Source organism: Hevea brasiliensis, chromosome 5, assembly GCF_030052815.1.
Source record: "Hevea brasiliensis isolate MT/VB/25A 57/8 chromosome 5, ASM3005281v1, whole genome shotgun sequence".
Lineage (NCBI taxonomy): Eukaryota > Viridiplantae > Streptophyta > Magnoliopsida > Malpighiales > Euphorbiaceae > Hevea > Hevea brasiliensis.
In genome coordinates, this window is record NC_079497.1 from 41760982 (window position 1) to 41781444 (window position 20463).

General features: G+C 36.1%; 1 protein-coding gene and 1 long non-coding RNA gene across 2 annotated transcripts; one reads left to right on the forward strand and one right to left on the reverse strand.

Moving 5' to 3' along the window:
- Nucleotides 1-7518: 7518 nt before the first annotated feature.
- LOC131180231 (uncharacterized) lies at nucleotides 7519-9836 on the reverse strand. Its single transcript, XR_009149033.1, has 3 exons — nucleotides 9638-9836; nucleotides 8124-8187; nucleotides 7519-7539 (listed from the first exon to the last, which is right to left on the reverse strand). It is a non-coding gene; the product is annotated as an uncharacterized LOC131180231 (long non-coding RNA).
- An 8296-nt stretch (nucleotides 9837-18132) lies between these two features.
- On the forward strand, nucleotides 18133-18806 carry LOC110671524 (60S ribosomal protein L27-3). The gene has a single exon (XM_021834007.2). It carries the CDS (start codon nucleotides 18215-18217, stop codon nucleotides 18620-18622), a length of 408 nt encoding a protein of 135 aa, XP_021689699.1. The 5' UTR covers nucleotides 18133-18214; the 3' UTR covers nucleotides 18623-18806.
- Nucleotides 18807-20463: the final 1657 nt, after the last annotated feature.

A 20463-nucleotide genomic window follows, 5' to 3' on the forward strand; every position in this document is an offset into this window, starting at 1 on the left:
TAGCTAGCTCTAACGTGTTAAATTCGACGTTCTCGAAATTTTGTGTTTCGGTTACTATTCACTGCACTATTCAAGTCCAATTATTGACTTTCTAAGGCTTAATGGGTATGGGAACTCCAACTTCACCCACATACCACATTTTGGTCACCAAACTTGTTGGTTTTGGTCATTTGTTTAAAGCTTAGGTCATTTTGGCAAAATTGCCAAGTTTTGGTTTTGGTTTTCCGTTGCACTATTCCATTGGTCGATCTACAGTTGGAATTTGACAAAACTTCCTTCATAGAAAATGTTCCTTATTGTCTTAAGTGTATTCTCATTTTTGGATCACCTCAATCGGAGTTTTGTAGCTCAAGTTATGGCCAAAATAAGTTTACTGTTCACGCAATCGCTCATACTGCAATTTAGGTGCTGGCAGATTTTTGGTCCAACTTTGGTCAATTGTTTGATCAAGTTAAGTTCATAATTCGGTCTCACTTTCTTCATATGAAATGTTGTACTATGTCTTAGGTTTCCATCGATTCAAGAATCGCCTAAATCCGAGTTTTCTGGAGAGAGTTATAGCCCTCCAAACATTGCTGCTCAATGAAAATTCTGCAGAATTTCAGTACAGTAATTTTAACTTTGCTCAATGATTTGAATGAGTTAATGGCCTAATTTGGGTTGGTGTTCTTCATGAAAGTTTTAGGTCTATATCATATCTAATTGCTGGCAAAATTTCAGGTCAATTTGACCTACCTAGCTCGAGTTATGACCAAATGAACAGTTACTGTTCATTTGGTCAGTTTTGTGCAGTGGCAGCCTGCAATCAACTCACTTTGGTCAATTGTTTCACCAAGTTTTGGTCAGTTTTTGGCCATGGTTCCTTAATGAAAATTGTGCTCTTTTATGTCTATTTTCATCTCCAATTGGTGGCATATCAATTGGGCTTGTAAAATTTGAGTTTTGGTCCTTCAGTGGGTTTGGTCATGCTGCCAGCAGCATGACCATTAACCTCCGAATTTAGTTTTCATTCCTATCATTCCCACACAACTTATTTGGTCATAATTGACCATTATTTCATTTCACAATAGGTTAAACATGCCATTTATGCACTTCTCCAAATTTTGGTCCATAAACCCTAGCATTGAAACCTTAATCTCACTAACTCTTGCATTTAACTACTTCTAATAATTTTAATGTTAATCATTTCACTAAGTAAAGCTTCTAAACTCACTCAATTGCATCATATTCATGCAAACCACACTCCTCTCAAGCTGCCCAAAATTTCAATTTAATTCTTTCCCCATATTTGTTTCATTTAAATCAAGTTATTAGCTCACTTAATTACCTAAACATGCATTTGAATGGAAAAGTAACAATTTAACATACTAACCTTTTGTTAAAGCTTCAAAACCCTATCTTTAATTCTTCTTTCTTCTTGTAATCTCCTTCTTAAGTTGCAATAACAAGCTCTAGGGTGGTTTTTAAGAGAGTTATTTGGATTAAGTGAAGAAAATTAAGCTTAAATGTAAGCTTAAATGGAGGACCATTCATGGAGGAATTTGGGAGGAAAGTGGGGTGGCAAGGAAGAAGAAAATCCTAATTTTTTTCCTTTGGTTTCCTTTACACGTTTTTTTTTTTTTGGCTTATGGAAGACCCCTAATTCCCAAATTAAATAATTCAATTTATTACTTTAGTTATGACATCATGCATGATGTCATAACTTTTGACTTTTTCATTTTCATCTCTTTTTCTATTTTTTTTTCTATTAGTTCTTTAATTTAATTCTCGATTCAAATTTTCTTTTCTCCGATTTTATTTGTGATTAGGTCGAGTCACTCTCGGGTCAATTGACCAAATTGCCCTCGCTGCTCATCCGGTTTGTAAATAATCCAATATTTCTTCCGGCTCGACCTAATTATTTGACCGACTTATGATTCTTTTCATGATTTTCTCTTTTCCATTTGTGTTCATAAGGGTCCTAAGGACCGTCACTTTTTACGGTTCAAAATTTGAGTTTAAAACGACTTGTGATCGTTCAGGAGGTCACTCATCGGTGACTCTACTCGTTTAACCTCTTATGTTTTGTTTTTCTTATTTATAGTTAACTAATTAAACATTACTAATTATTTGTGTTTATGGCTTCTCAAGTTGTCTTAAGTGTGGCCCTAATCCCATTAATTGTCCGACCGACAGGTCCTGAATGATGAAATATACCAGCTATATAACGGGGTGTTACAATTCTCCCCTCTTAAATAAATTTCGTCTCAAATTTTACAGTTTCAATCTACGAGCATTGTGGGTGTTGTCTCCTCATGTCCTCCTCTCGTTCCCAAGTAGCTTCTTGGCCCGAATGATGGTTCCACAAAGACTTTTACCAACGCTTATTCCGTAGTCGCTTCACCTCATAAGCGAATCTTTATGGGTTCTTCTTCATATGTGAGGTCCGGATTCACTTCTATTTCTTCTACTGGTAGTACATGAGATGGGTCCGATCGATACCTCCTCAACATAGACACATGGAAGACATTATGTATCTTTTCCAACTCGAGGTAGTGCCAACCGATATGCCAAAGGACCCACTCTTTCCGTAACCTCATATGGCCCAATGAAACGAGGACTCGCTTCCTTTCTCGCGAATCTCATAATTCTCTTCCAAGGAGAAACTTTGAGGAAAACTTTCTCACGCATACTCAATATCCCTTCTTTTTAAATCAATATAGGACTTCTGACGGTCTGATGCAGTCTTAAGTCGATCTCGGATCACCTTGATTTTCTCTTCAGTTTGTTGAACAATTTCGGGTCCAATCATCTTTCTTTCACCCACGTCATCCCAACACAACGGGGTTCTACATTTTCTGCCATACAAAGCTTCATATGGAGGCATCCCAATGCTTGATTGGTAGCTGTTGTTGTAAGCAAACTCAATCAAAGGCAAGTGTGTATCCCAACTACCCTCAAACTCAATAACACAAGCCCGTAGCATATCCTCCAAGATCGAATTACCCTCTCGATTGGCCATCTGTCTGGGTGGAATGTCAGATCGAAGTTCAATCTAGTTCCTAGGGCTCTCTGAAGACTACCCCAGAATCTAGAAGTGAACCTAGGATCTCTGTCTGATACAATAGATACTGGCACTCCATGCAATCTCACAATCTCATCGATGTACAACCTGGCCAATCTGTCCAAATTGTAGTCCATCCGAATCGCGTAAAATGAGCGATTTAGTCGATCACAACAATGACCCAAATCGCATCATGACTCTTTGTGTCCTCAAGTCCCATCACAAAATCCATCGTTATTCTCTCCCATTTCCACTGCATGGTAGTGGATGTAACAACCAATGGTACTTGATGCTCGCCTTCACTTGGCGACAAGTTAGGCATTTGGATACAAACTCGCCACATCTCTCTTCATACCCATCCACCAAGAATGCTCCTTTAGCCCTCTTTACATTTTTGTACCACGTGGGTGAATGTGAAATGGAGTCTCATTTGATTCATTTAAAATGATCCTCCTCTATTCTACATCATTAGGAACACACATTACGCTCGGTGTAGCAATAGACCATCATCTCCGAGTGAGAATTCGGTTTCTTGCCTTTGGCTTCTTCCATCACCGATACTTCGATCATTCTGAGCAGCCATTCTAATCTGACCAATCAACACTGGCTGTACATGCCTGCCCATCATCATTAATATCTAAGCTGGCATGCAATGATCTCAACTCATGTACCAAAGACAAAGGAGTAACGTAGACTTGCCATAGTCTTGCGACTTAAGGCATCACCACAACATTAGCTTTCTGATAGTCTATCGGACAATCATAGTCTTTTATCAACTCTAACCATCTCCTCTGTCTCAAATTCAGCTCTTCTGGTGCCCAAATACTTCAAACTCTTATGATCTGTAGATGTAACATTTCTCCCCATACAAATAATGTCTCCAGATCTTAAGAGCAAACACAATGGTCGCAAGCTCCAAATCATGTGTCGGATAATTCCTCTCATGCGGTTTTAGTGGCGTGATGCATAGGCAATGACATTTCGATCTTGCATCAACACACAACCTAACCGTTGTGAGAGAAGCATCAGAATCAGTATATTCTTTACCCGGTGTGGGTAAAGTTAGACTGAGCTTCACCAAACATCTCTTCAATTCATCAAAACTCTGGCATTTATCCGTCCACCGAAATTTTACATCTTTTCTAAGCACTTGGTCAATGGAGATGCCAACATGGAGAATCCTTCACAAATCTACGGTAGTATCCACTAAACCTAAAACTACGAATCTGTGACATTTCGGGTGGCCTCCAATTAAGGACTTCAATCTTACTTGGATCTACCTTAATGCCCTCTTCGATACTACATGCCCCAAAAAGATATTTCCTTCACCAAAATTCACACTTCGACAATTTGGCATATAGTTGTTTCTCCCTCAAAGTCTCAATCCGCAGATGTCTATCATGCTCTTCTGCATTCCTCGAATATACCAATATATCATCTATGAATACCACCACAAACTGGTCGAGGTATGGTCTGAAAATAGTGTTCATCAGATCCATAAAAGCAGCCGGAGCATTAGTTAACCCGAATGGCATGACCAAGAACTCCTAATGGCCATAGCGTTAAGGCGCTTTAGAAATACTTTGCTCTTGTACTTTCGGTGATAATAACTGATCTCAGTCAATTTTGGAGAACATACCGCACTCAACCGATCAAACAAGTCATCAATGCGGGTAATGGATATCTATTCTTTATTGTCACCTTATTCAATCGCCGATAATCAATACACAAGCGGAGAGTGCCATCTTTCTTCTTTACAAACAACACCGGGCGCTCCCAAGGTGACACACTAGGGCGGATAAAGCCCTTGTCAAGCAATTCTTGCAATCGCACTTTCAACTCTTTCAATTCGCAGTGCCATTCTATATGGCGTTATAGAGATTGGATCCACACTGCATAACATCAATTTTAAATCGCACCTCTCTTCGGAGGTAATCCCGCAATTCTTCAGAAATACATCCGAAAGTCACATACCGTAGGATGTCCCTTAGTGCCGACTCCCCACCGGGTGTCTATCACATGTGCCAAGTATGCTTCACACCCTTTTTAATCATCCTTCCGCTAGTGCAGCCAAAATGATGTTTGATGGCGATAAATGCCTCTCCCGTATTACCACATCACCGTACAAAGGAGACCAAAAGTGATCGCTTTCGCCATACCAATCATGGCATGATGCACGCTAACCAATCCATGCCCAAGATGATATCATACTCTGAAGGGCATTTCAATTAAGTCCGACAGAAAATATGTCCTTGATCACCAAAGGACGCTCTATAGATTCTGTTGACCCGGACCTCTTGTCCTAATGGACTAGTTACTAGCACTTCAAAACCCATTTGCACACATGGAACAGCAAGTGAACTGACTATGCTAGCACTAACATATGAATGGGTTGAACCCGGATCAAACAACACAAATACATTTTGACCAGAGATAGAGAATGTACCAGCTACCACATCGGAAGTCTCAGCCTCTTCTCGTTGTCTCATCGTAGACTCGGGCCGACGCACTTCCTTGTGCATCGACCAATCGTGCCAAGCGGTGCCTCTACCTCTGCCTCTTCCTCTGCCAACAGACTGTGAGCCTCTAGGAGCAGGACTCTGAATAGATCCCTCGGCAGTAGTAGGAGCTGGACCATATCTCGGAGCACTAGTACAATCTTTAGCTATATGGCCCTTGCCTCCACAGTTAAAGCAGGCTCCAGTGGCCCAATAACATTCCCCCCCATGAATCTTGCCACAAGTCTCACAGGGGCGGGCAGAATGTGAACCCCTGCTGATCACGACTGCACCTAGGGGTCTCGATCGTAAAATCTGCCTCCGCCAAATTGCCACCTCGACCCTGGGTCCACTAAACTTCTTTTTCTTTCCGAGGTAGCACCGTAACTCGCTCAACTGATTTTTCCCCCTTGTCTTTTTCTAATTTCTCGACTTTTTCCTTCACTGGGGTTGCTTCTGCTTCAACTCTTTCCAGTTCAAGTGCTTGGGACATAAGTTCTGAGAAGTTGCTGTGTCGAAATCCTATAACTTGCATCCGTATGCTGGGCTTCAAACCCGTCTCAAATCTCTTGCATCTTGCTTTACTGGTAGTAAGGAGACTCTCCGCATAGTGACTCAAAGTGAGAACTCCTCTCATACTCGCCACTGATCTATTCCCTTGTTTTAGACTCAAAAACTCTTGCAATTTCTGATCAACATATGCGTCTGGGATGTATTTCTGTCTGAACTCTCTGATAAAGTCATCCTGTGTTAGCATCGTGGTTCAAAGCCGTGGGGATGGTCTTCCACCACCATACGCATCCCCTTGCAGAGAGACACGTAATACTCAAACTTTAATTCATCTTGGCGTCACGGCTTCTTAAATACTGGCCCATTCTTTCAAGCCATTGCTCGCCTCAAGTGGGTCTCATCAGACCCTTAAATTCTGCAGCCCCATACTTCAATAATTTATCATATTGTCCGGCCGAGGCGTGGTTGTGCCACAGTGGTTGGGGTGGAGCTTGAGCAGGCATACCTGACCATTTGTTGAAACATTGCCGCTATCTGCGAATCAGGCAGAATTTGCGGCATTTGTGGGTGTCACCCACCGACATTCGGTAAAGCCGGGCTTCCTTGTGCCTCGGCTTCAACAGATCGCTCAACCGAGCGATCCCCTTCTTCCATTTCAAGTTGAAGTTAGGTATCTCTGAACAAGTAACACAAGGAGATTTCTCCGTTAGTTCATATTCATGATGTAATGCAATCGTATGTAACAAATATGGACATTGAGCGGTTGTACTTAACAAAGAAAAGACACAAATTCACAAGCTAAAACATACTTCAAAAATTTTGCTCGATACTAAAACATGTCACACCTTACCCTCCAGAAGGCATAACATGATCCCGTAGAATACCTAATGAACTACCGAACTTCACCTACCGATAACTCATTAAGTACCCTACAAGGGATTTTAAAACAATTTTCTTATCTTTGACAAGTGGTGAGCATTTCTAATGAGTATTTAAAACATTTAGTTGAAATTAAAACTAATTAATATTTTTGGCCATTTTAGTTTTCCATAAATTTGATAAAAATTTTGACAGAGTTTCCTCTGTATTTTGAGAAAACCGTTCTTCGAATACCTGTAAAAAGCACTTCTAAAAGATTTTCTCAACCACTACTTCGGTTTCACAATCAAACTCAATCAATTTATCAAAATTCACAAGTTCAATAATTCTCAAAATATCACAATCAATATCATTCATATTTCATTAAAAACAAAATAATTTATACATAACCTTACAAATTTATATCAAAAGAAACACAAACTAAACTTTATTACAAACTTCATACAAATTTGTGTACAAGCTGCCAAGACCCATTTTTACATGTCCATACATTTATGTGCAATATATACATCAAAAGAAGTATTTCTGATTAGGGTATAAATTATACCCAAGGCTTCAAACCGATGACTTCACACACCTCGAAGTCTGCTGCTCCTCTAATCTCTGTATCTCATGACAAAGAATAAAGCTATCACGAGTACTAAGACTCGATGGTGCACAATATACTAAAATAATCTTTATGCAAAACTTAAAGCACATTCATTCAAAATTTGATTAAACATGAAAATTAAATACAATCATGCATTGTAAGATTTTACATGTAAACCAAGTTTATTTCAAAGTATCAAAACACATTTCATAAAACCCACAGTTAAATCATGCCATTCGAAACAAATAGAATCTCAATAGCCAGAGGCTAAAGAGAAATCACATCACAAGGCTAGCTAGCTCAAATATATGGATATCCATTCACATCCTCTTCTACTGGCACACCTCAACACTTCTCCAGGAGAAGGAATCAAAATTAAACTAATTACCCCCACTAGTCGTGCTAGTGAGGTGTTCAAATATGTGGTCATGACATCGTGGTTTCAAAACTTATCTTAACAATTTGCTAAACATTTTCTTTTCAAATATACATAATAACTTTCAACAATTTAGATCAACATCATAAGAATGTCATAATCCAATATTTCACATTATTTAAAACGATATGCAAAAGATGATTATAAAAGTATATGTTGTGCACAAACCTCAAACGAGTCGTCCTTTAGCCTCGACTCGGTTCCTCGGGTTCCTTCCCGATATTCTTTTCAACTGAAACACACAATTTTACAATGTTTCAGTACTAGAACTTAAAATAAATCCAAAATAAACTTAACTTCACATTTAGCTAGCTCTAACGTGTTAAATTCGACGTTCTCGAAATTTTGTGTTTCGGTTACTATTCACTGCACTATTCAAGTCAAATTATTGACTTTCTAAGGCTTAATGGGTATGGGAACTCCAACTTCACCCACATACCACATTTTGGTCACCAAACTTGTTGGTTTTGGTCATTTGTTTAAAGCTTAGGTCATTTTGGCAAAATTGCCAATTTTTGGTTTTGGTTTTCCGAAGTTGCACTATTCCATTGGTCGATCTACTGTTGGAATTTGACAAAACTTCCTTCATAGAAAATGTTCCTTATTGTCTTAAGTGTATTCTCATTTTTGGATCACCTCAATCGGAGTTTTGTAGCTCAAGTTATGGCCAAAATAAGTTTACTGTTCACGTGCAATCGTTCATACTTCAATTTAGGTGCTGGCATATTTTTTGTCCAACTTTGGTCAATTGTTTGATCAAGTTAAGTTCATAATTCGGTCTCACTTTCTTCATATGAAATGTTGTACTATGTCTTAGGTTTCCATCGATTCAAGAATCGCCTAAATCCGAGTTTTCTGGAGAGAGTTATAGCCCTCCAAACATTGCTGCTCAATGAAAATTCTGCAGAATTTCAGTACAGTAATTTTAACTTTGCTCAATGATTTGAATGAGTTAATGGCCTAATTTGGGTTGGTGTTCTTCATGAAAGTTTTAGGTCTATATCATATCTAATTGCTGGCAAAATTTCAGGTCAATTTGACCTACCTAGCTCGAGTTATGACCAAATGAACAGTTACTGTTCATTTGGTCAGTTTTGTGCAGTGGCAGCCTGCAATCAACTCACTTTGGTCAATTGTTTCACCAAGTTTTGGTCAGTTTTTGGCCATGGTTCCTTAATGAAAATTGTGCTCTTTTATGTCTATTTTCATCTCCAATTGGTGGCATATCAATTGGGCTTGTAAAATTTGAGTTTTGGTCCTTCAGTGGGTTTGGTCATGCTGCCAGCAGCATGACCATTAACCTCCGAATTTAGTTTTCATTCCTATCATTCCCACACAACTTATTTGGTCATAATTGACCATTATTTCATTTCACAATAGGTTAAACATGCCATTTATGCACTTCTCCAAATTTTGGTCCATAAACCCTAGCATTGAAACCTTAATCTCACTAACTCTTGCATTTAACTACTTCTAATAATTTTAATGTTAATCATTTCACTAAGTAAAGCTTCTAAACTCACTCAATTGCATCATATTCATGCAAACCACACTCCTCTCAAGCTGCCCAAAATTTCAATTTAATTCTTTCCCCATATTTGTTTCATTTAAATCAAGTTATTAGCTCACTTAATTACCTAAACATGCATTTGAATGGAAAAGTAACAATTTAACATACTAACCTTTTGTTAAAGCTTCAAAACCCTATCTTTAATTCTTCTTTCTTCTTGTAATCTCCTTCTTAAGTTGCAATAACAAGCTCTAGGGTGGTTTTTAAGAGAGTTATTTGGATTAAGTGAAGAAAATTAAGCTTAAATGTAAGCTTAAATGGAGGACCATTCATGGAGGAATTTGGGAGGAAAGTGGGGTGGCAAGGAAGAAGAAAATGCTAGATTTTTTCCTTTGGTTTCCTTTACACGTTTTTTTTTTTTTGGCTTATGGAAGACCCTAATTCCCAAATTAAATAATTCAATTTATTACTTTAGTTATGACATCATGCATGATGTCATAACTTTGACTTTCATTTTCATCTCTTTTTCTCTTTTTTTTTCTATTAGTTCTTTAATTTAATTCTCGATTCAAATTTTCTTTTCTCCGATTTTATTTGTGATTAGGTCAGAGTCACTCTCGGGGTCAATTGACCAAATTGCCCCTACTGCTCATCCGGTTTGTAAATAATCCAATATTTCTTCCGGCTCGACCTAATTATTTGACCGACTTATGATTCTTTTTCATGATTTTCTCTTTTCCACTTGTGTTCATAAGGGTCCTAAGGACCGCGTCACTTTTACGGTTCAAAATTTGAGTTTAAAATGACTTGTGATGCGTTCGAGGAGGTCACTCATCATTGTGACTCTCGTTTAACCTCTTATGTTTTGTTTTTCTTATTTATAGTTAACTAATTAAACATTACTAATTATTTGTGTTTATGGCTTCTCAAGTTGTCTTAAGTGTGGCCCTAATCCCATTAATTGTCCGGACCGACACCGGTCTCCGGAACAGTGAAATATACCAGGCTATATAACGGGGGTGTTACAGTGGTGCCAATAATAAAATACAAAGAAATAATAGAAAATAAATATGCAGTGCATGTTTTGATGTCTTATGCAGACAATTTTTCGATCAGTATTGGTAATATTATTTATTTTGTATTTTTTATATTCATAATTTCATTAAATTTATCCACTTCCATTTTTAGTTGCCCAAGTAACCTATACTAAACGACTGGACTGGATAAACGGGTAAATTGGCACTGGGTATCAAGTACCTCAGGCCATCACACCATCGGTCACATATGTATCTCCCGGTGTGCAACAAAATAGCTAATAAGCTGTAATAACATTAGGCACAAGGCCAAGTATCAACATAATGTCAGAATGGCTAAAAGCCATGAAATCACAGAATGGCATAATGCCATGTGTAGTACTGCTAACTGAACCCTATTGGCATGCCAACCTATCCAAACCAATCTTGCTAGGTGTACTAGGGCATGTTACACTTTTAAATTGTATAAATCTTGAAATTTAAGTTTATGTGTTACCATTCATTTCATTAGTCAACTAAATTGTTGACTTTTGCATAAACAATAGGTACATTGGTTCTAATACTCCCAACGTACCACATTTTGCATTCTAAAATTGTTGGTATTGGTTGCCAATACCATTTCTAAGTTTAGTGTTAGTTGTTCAAAATTTTTAGATTTCAAGCCTCGTGTTTACTATTCCATTAGTCATTTTTACAGTAGGAATTTGGCAAAATTGTCTTTGTGAAAGTTGTTCCTTATTTGTCTAGTTACATTTCCTTTTTTGAATCACTCGATTTGGAGTTTTGTAGCTCAAGTTATGGCCTAAACACCATAACTGGCCAGATTGGACAGAATCCAAAATTCTGGGCAAAACTGGTTATGCCAGATTTGGTAACCTAAGTTTGGTTGGCAATTTGACTAGGTTATGGTCAGAATTTGGATTTGTATTCTTCATGAAAGTTTTAGGTCTATGTCTCAGCTTTCTGCTGGTAAAATTTCAGGTCAATTGGACCTTTCTACACTGAGTTATGACCAAATGAATAAGCACTGTTCATTTAGTCATTCTGCCCAGGCAGAATGCAAGTCACCCGGATTAGGGCAATTTTTAGGTTAACTTAGTTTGGTTTGCTGGGCAAGGTTTCTTCACCAAAGTTGTGCCATTATGTGTCCAGTTTCATGTCCAATTGGTCTTGCACCAATTAAACCTCTACAACTCCATTTATAGCTGCCCAAACCTGCTAGACTCATGCTCAGTCCTGCAGGTCAGCCAAGGCAGCTCATCCATACACAAATGCCAAGCCTCAACTCACTTCAATTCCTCATCATACACAGCCAAATGCTCACTAATTAACCATTTAAACTTTCATTCACCAACACATGAACAAAATCCAAGTTTTGTGCCTCAAACCCTAACTCTAACAACTAAAATTTTTATACACATACAATCCATTAATTTCAACACCAAAATCATGTTCAATGGCAGCCATACACAAAATTTTTAGAAGAAATTAGCACTAACCTTGACTTAGGCACTTTCCAAGGCTTCAAAACTTCACTTTCTTCCCTTCTTTTTGCTGTCCAAAGCTTGCTCTAGGTGTGAGGATGAGTTCTTGTGAAGGGAGGCTAGGGTTTTGAGGTAGTTTGATGGGTGAACCAAAGCTTGGAAAAGCTTTAATGGAGTTTTCCTTCCTCTCTCTCTCTCTCTCCACGTTTTTTGGCTGCCCAAAGGTTGAAGAAGCAACTGATTTTTCTTTCTTTTTTTCTACCCATTAAGTCATTTTAAATAAGTTAATGCCATGTGTCAAAGTTTGATTAGGTGGGAGGATTTTTAATGACATCATAATGATGTCATAATTCTAATTCCTTTAATTTTCTTTCCTTTTCTTGTCTACTAAATTTCAATTAAATTTTTAGCAATATTTATTTATATTTTATGTCATAATAATTATTTACTTAACTGGACAAGTCGATCAAAAATCATCTCTGAAGACGAAATGACCAAAATGCCCTCCGTTTGGCTTATTAAGCCAAAATCGTCTGTACTGGTTGAAAATTTTATCTAAGCATTTTCTTGGCATTCTAATGCCATAAAAACCTCAATGACCCTTCTCTGGGGTTTTAAAAATTATTTTATGAATTTTCCCCTGGGTCTAGGGCTCCTAGTTGCGAGAACCGCAACTTTCTACTAGGTTACCCATCGCTAGGGCACCGGCTCATTTAACTTGGTTGTATTTTATTTCTAAAATTTTTCCTAAATTTTTCTTATTAATATTTGAGTTAATTATTGTTCCTCACTTTAGTTTAAATATTTTTTCGGACGTTCTAACTGTCTGGACTGACACTAGTCACCGGAATAGTAGAATGTACGGAATTGCTATATGGAGGGTGTTACAGTTAACCCAAAACCCTAACTGCAATTTGTCAACCACAATATACACATATATTCAATTTATCACACATATAACTTCGTATACATATCCATTAACATCTCCAAACACCATTTACATGCATGAAAACATTAAACTCCCATACTTTTAAAGTTGCTGAAATCTAGGATTCTAAATTACTAATCATTTTCTTCCACTTTTATGTCAAACTCACTCATTTCAACCTCAATTCAAGGTTTAACAAGGAAATGAGAAGAAAACTAGCACTAACCTTGAATGGATAATTCTTCAAGTTGCTAAAACTTCACCAATATACTCTTTCTTAGCTGCCTATAGTCTTTCCAAGGTGTGGTGATTAATTTTTGTGAAGAAACGTATGAGGTTTATGGTGAGAATGGGAGGGATTTAGAGCTTGCATGAAAGCATCCATGGAGGAAGATGGGAATAGGGTTTCAGCCAAGAGATGAAGTAGGGAAGATGAAGTTGAGTAGTGTTAGAATGTTGTCATTTTATACCTATTTATACCCCACTATAAATTAAATTATTAATTATAATAATTAAAGTTTTAATATTTATAATAACTTCTTTTATGTTCCTTTAATCACTTTACATATAATTTCATGTTTTCATGGGACTTTCAAAATTTAAATATCACTCATTTTAATGGACATTTAGGTCAAAAGTCGACTCTAGGTGCCAAATGACCAAAATGCCCCTCTTCGGGTTATAGTAAACCTTTTTCAGTAATACCGACTAAATCCCCGATTCGACGGTTTCTTTAATTTTGTACCGTCTATTTCTTTTTTATTTTTACCTGTATCAATTAACTAAATTTTCTTTGATATTTTCAATGTCATTTATACCTCATTAAACTTTTAATTATGTCTCAGAAATTATTTCCTAGGGTTTCTCGCGGGTCTAGGATCGTCAACTGTCTATGTAGCGACTTCCCGGTACGATTACCCATTGCCGTGGCTTCGGCTCCTTTAACCTAGTTATATTTCATTCCTTTTATTTTCCTTTAATTTTTCTTGGTCTTTATTTCATCAATTTATGTATCCTCACCCTAGTTTAAGTGTAGTTCTAGACATTCTGATTATTCGAACAAATATCAGTCGTCGGAACAGTAGGATGTATGGACTACCTACGGTGAGGGTGTTACACAAGTAATATAGTAATGAGTAGAGTATCATTCTCACTAGAAATTTGTAAGAACCGAGCTAGATAGAAACTTTAACTGTTTAAACTACTGAATATGATGAGAGATTTAATTTTAAACTAAGTAAAGATGTTGAGAATAAAGGAAGAAAGTAATAAACTTAAATTTGGAAAACAAATCACTAAAGTAATTCTAGAATTAGGATTTTACATTTCAGCCTTATTATGGACTTAACTTTACCTATTCAACAAATTAAGAATTGTTACTTTGATAGAAATTAATCCTAAGATATCTCAAGCTCTCTCTTAAGGCACCTAACATGTATTTTAATTAACCTGAACCCTGCTTTTGTAGCGATCAATCTTAATTAAAACCTTTAAAGTTTTTTAATTAATTATGAAACTCCATAAAGGATTTCAGCCAATCTCTAGGTCAAATTTCCTAGGTTTAAAATTTCGATTTTCAATTCTAATATTCACCTTTTAGTTCTTCAATTAGTATCTCATATCATAACTAAATGGGTACCAACACATAGCATGCATTAAGAACACAGAATATTGAATCAAAGAATAAAGCTCAAATTCATGAAATAACTTTAGTGTAGATCCATAACAAAAATTGAAAGTGCTACTCTCCTAATCGTATAATTAAATAAAGTACTCACTCATGGTGAGTTTAAAAAACATAATGAAATTAAAATAAAAGAACATAAGACAATCTGAAGAAATAAAATAAAAGAATCCAGAACAAAGATATGCAGCCTTGAACTTTTGGAACTTCAACTAAGAATCCTTCTCCTTGAGCTTTAATGCAAATTCTCTCCAAAATGCTTAGAAAATTAGGGTTTCAAAGTAAAGCAAACTCTTCTGCTTGTTTCGGTCCTCTAGTATTCATATTAAGTGCTTAAAAGTCATGTTTTAGAGTCTCAAAAGCCTTAGATGTCTATCCAGAATGAGTGTAGCAGAATGTAAGTCAAAGTAGAAGTTATGTTTGGCGCAAGGTACATGGCCTGTGTGGCATACACGGCCCTGACTCGTGTAAATCTCTGGACAACTTTATTCTTCTTGTTTTAGGGAAGAAAGCAAGTTACACGGGGTCGTAGATGTTACACAGGGCAAACTACATGGTCCATGTACTGTTGTTCTTCTAAGCTCTCTCTCTCAGGTTCCCTTGGCCAAGAGGTTACACGGGTCATGCTTTTGGTTTACATGACCCATGTATTATTGTATAACATGTTTTTTTGACTTTTCTAACTTTTCAACCTGTTCAATCGATTTCTATGCTTTGGATCTTCATTAAATCACCTGAAAAGATACAAAAAAACACGAAATTAAGCAAAGATTATCAAAGCTAACAAAAATTAATGAAACTAACTAAAATTTATGAAATTAACTACCTAAATGCTATGAAATGCAATGCAAAGGTGCATTAAAATACCTATATGATACAAGTGTATCATTCCTTACTAATGCTACAGGCATTACAAGGAGCATCAAAACTATTATTTTTAACATAAGATAATTTATTGACCGAAAGAACTTTGAGAACAATTCTGTCATTGGCAGGACCAAGATAGGCACGCCAACTAAAGCAGTAGTATGGGCTTAAGGAAGTGGTGTTCGGGCTATGTGAATTAGCATGTTATAGAGACCTCTTTCACTCAGGCCTTCAAACAAAGTTTGTCTTGTGTGGATATCCTTCATAACAAAGAAGTCAAGAAAGAACTCAATAGAGACATTATTTTGCTTAGTAAAAGAATGAACAGAAAGTAAATTACCATGTATAGATGGTGAGCAAAAAACATTATCTAAAAGAAAAGGATTGTCATGAATAGAGATAGGAGATTTACCAACATGAGAAAATGAAAGAGTATTATTGTTGCCAATGGTAATTTCATCAATTCCATGACAAGGAGATTTTTTTAGTGATGTTTCCTTCTTTAGCTGCGAGATGATAGTTAGCACGGGAATTCACTATCCAATTTTGCACAGGAGCAAAGTTGGTGGAAGCAAATTAGGTGCTTGGCTATTGATAAGGGCCATTGGCATATATCTTGGATGAAGAACACTATTTAGCAATATGGCCTTGTCCACGACAGCTGCGGCATATGATCATACTGAAGGACTGTAAAGAATTAGGCAAAATGGGCTGACTAATATTGGACTGATTATAAAATTGATCGTAAGAACCTCTCCCTCCATCATGTCCATGACCTTGTCCATGAGAATTATGGTTTCTCGTTACCAACTGGACCAATGGTGGAATACCATTAGTTACTAAAGAATGATCAGTTTTGAGTTGTTGCTCTTCATTGAGGAGTAGTGCATAAACATCATCATATGATATAGGGATGTTGCGAGCTTCTATAGCTCGCGTGAGTAGCCTATACTCGGCTCTTAGTCCTTCAAGGATATCTCTCATTAAAGAGTCTTCACCGACGGGTGATTGTAAGACAGCAAGCTGATCTGATATGGATTTAGCCTTACACATATACACATCGATAGAGTCTATTCCTTTGGATAAATGTTTGAGCTGTTTTCGAAGTTGTTAGATGTATGCGTGATCCTGACGAGTAAATGTGAGCAAGCTTTTGCCAAGCTGCGTTGGCTATAGGGAGACTAATTATTTGTGGGAGTATTGTTTTGAAAATAGAGCTGAAGAGCCAACTCAAACGGAGTTGATCTTGTCGAAACCAGGTGGTGTACACTGGACTGGTGTGCCATTCTCAAGTTGCTGTGTAAGGGGAGTGGAATTATTATCAATATGGCTGGCTCAATTGTAGCCATGCAACAAAGTCAAAAGTTGTGCCTTCCATAATGTATAATTGGGAGAGGTCATTTTGATGGGAAAAACTGGGAGACATTTGGGATTGTCGAAGGAAAAGACAGGTTTTATGGGAACAATCTGATTATCACCCACGGCTAAACAGATGGACTTAGACCCATGTGGCTTTGATGCCATGTAGAACACCAAAGATACTTGAGTTATATTATTAGACAATCAACATATATAAGCTGTACAAATAAGAGTTGTGATATTCTTGAACTTATCTACAAAGGAATACATCTTCTACAAGAATTCAACTACAGTGATATTAGGATATGCACGGTGTACAAATGGGTCACCCTTATCAAACTGTTATGCATGCATGACAGAGAGAAAGAGAGCTTTTTCCAGGGATATTATGTATGTACCATAAATAAGTCCCCTCTTATCCCATAAAGCAGTTACGGTTGATAAATTAAAGCAATCTTTGAAGGGATATTTGTGCGACTTCCTCAATATCTGGTCACCAATCCTTGTAGTAATTATCTGAAAAAATAATATTAATAATTTAAATAATCAATAACAAAAAAATTATAATAAAATTTATAGATTATGCTGGCATTTGTTTTCTTGTAATATGATAAATATTTTTGTAATGTTAAGTTATTTTATTTACTTCTAATAATTGTTATTTGATCAAATACTATTTTCCAAAAAATAAATAATGGATTAAAAACATATCATTAATTGAAAAACAATAATAAAATAATATCATACATGAAATTTATTAGGTTTTGATATATAAATATTATTCTAGTTATTAAGTAGCTCTTTATGTTAGAATTATAATTATATAAAATTTTAAAAGGATTTAATTAATTTCAAAAAAGATTAAATTATTAATTTACTTTTTATTAAATTATTGTAGTTGATTTACTCTTCAAACACGATTGGCATATTTTTTACTGTATTGAAATGATACTAAATTCTTCAAGCATAATAATTTTTTTTATTTTCATACATAGGTTAAATTCTTCAATTTAAATATAAAATAGCATAAATTAATAAAATTTATTTACGTAAGCTAAAACTCATGAATTTAAAATAAAAAATAAATTTTAATAAATTGATAAAATTTATTTATAAATAATATTTTTATTTTATTTAGAATTACTTAGTAAAAAATATTTATTAATAATTATAAATTACTAAAATTTTTAATATATAAAAGATTAAAGATTTCCCAAAAAAAATATAATCTGATTCCCAAACAAACCCATCAGCCCAATAAACAAAGAGCCCATCATGAGCGCTACAACCTCATTTGACACCAACTATATATGGATATATATATATATATTCTAGGGTTTAGAGAGAGCGTGAGAGGGACGGCCAGAGAGGAAGATCTACTAAAGGCGACGAAATGGTGAAATTTCTGAAGCCAAACAAAGCTGTGATCGTCCTTCAAGGCCGCTATGCTGGTCGCAAGGCGGTGATCATCAAGTCCTTCGATGAAGGCACTCGTGACCGCCCGTACGGCCAGTGCTTGGTTGCAGGGATAAAGAAGTACCCAAGCAAGGTTATCAAGAAGGACTCTGCCAAGAAGACTGCCAAGAAGTCCCGCGTCAAGTGCTTCATCAAGCTCGTCAACTACCAGCACTTGATGCCCACCCGCTACACCCTCGATGTCGACCTCAAGGACGTCGTTTCTGTGGACGCATTGCAGAGCAAGGAGAAGAAGGTTGCTGCTGCCAAGGAGACCAAGGCGAGGTTCGAGGAGAGGTTCAAGACTGGCAAGAATAGGTGGTTTTTCACCAAGCTCAGGTTTTGAGCTTTATTGTCTTGTTTCTTTCTTTTGCTTAAATTTTGTTCTGAAGAACTGGGTATTACGTGATTTTGAGACTGGTTTAGTAGTAATTATTAACTTGGATATTGTGATGTTTTGATGAACTTGTTCAGATCTGTTGGGAAGAGTTATTTCTCAGCATATACAATCTTAGTATCTTTTTCTTTTATGGATTTTGTTTGATTTGGCAAGCATATTTTCTGGCTGCAATGCAATTTATTTGATTCTGGAATCAGCTTTTAGAATCTTAGGCTTATAGGAATGCTTTAAAAATGAGCTTGCTATCAGAATTTGAGAAATTGATTAATTTTAGGTATGAAGGTGGATAGATTTTGAATCTTCTATATGAGAAATTGCCCCTAATGATGGTTGCCGTAACTATTATGGCTCAATAAATGCACCTTTCTATTCTCAGACTGATTTTGGTGTATTAGGTTAATTGGTGGCTCTAATTTACGATTCAGTTTCTGGGTTAATTTTTTAGGTAGGGCTGGATATACTTTTAATTGTTGTATGGTTGGGAGTTGAGATTTGGGAACTGTTGTGCTTGAAATAAAATATATATTGCATTTTTAATTGTTCTATGGACGCTTTATGATTTGCTTATGTCTTGGTTTATGAAGAATCATTTGGATGATATATTGATTGTTGTCATTTTTATGCCTCCTGGAATAAGTTTATTTTTTTGATCATGTAAGTATGACTGAAGAAGACATTCATACATAATGTTTGTGATGTTCCCTTTATTTTTCATTCAACTTTGAATAAATTTTTTTTCATCTGTTTTTGTATTTTTTTTTCTCTTCCTTTAATTGAAGTGGTTCATGGTTTGAGTATTGATATGATGATCTCTAATCTTTAGTGTTATTTTAGGTTTAGCAGAAATGGGCTTATTATTTAAGTTTCTCAGGATGTAGCATATTTTATTTATAGTCGGGTATTTATGGTTTTTCCTCATGTAATAAACCTTATCAAGGATATTGTTATGAGAGGAAGTTTTGGAGGGAAGTGAGGATTTTTTTAGCTGAAATAACCTTAGGTAGTTAAGCAGTGACCTGTAATAACTAAGTGGTTGGGGAAGTCAAATCAGTTAGGTAGTTACAAGAGCAGTTGTAGAACAACACTTACAGCTGTGTGGAAGATCATCAACTGCAATAAAGAATTCTTATTCTTCTACTGTCTTTCTACTCTATTTATCTCTCAAATTCTCCTTTTGTTTTTTTTTTTTCTCTAATTCTTTTGCTCCTTTTTTTTTTTTTGTCTAATTTCTACTCTTTGCTATGATGGAGAATTTGGCTACATGACAATTGTTATCAAAACAGTTTTCAAGAGGCCCTACATTGACCTATTTTGAAGTTAGGCTCTCTTGGAACTTTCTCTAATGACAATTGTCATTGTCCATCATAGAAAAGAGTAGAATTAGTGAGATAAAGAAGAGTAAGAGTTGGAGAAAGAAGAATTTGAGAGAGAAAAAGAATAGAAAGACAAAGTAAGGCCCTCTTGGAACCTGCTCTGATTTCAATTGTCGTTTTCATGTAGCCTGATTCTCCATCATAGAATAGAGTAGAAATTAGAGAGATTAGAGAAAGAAGAATTTCAGAGAGAAAAAGAATAAAAAGACAAAGAAAATGAGACTTTCAGATGACGATCTTCTATACTGTTGTACCTCCTATTTATAGTGTTGTTCTACAATTGTTCTTCTAACTATTTATTACGACAAACCCTCGTCTCCCTTCAAAACTCATAACATTTACCAATAGGATTGTATCCTCAAAATCAAAGTAGTGTAGAAGACTGGAGCCTCATAACAGGGAATAAAAGAAAAA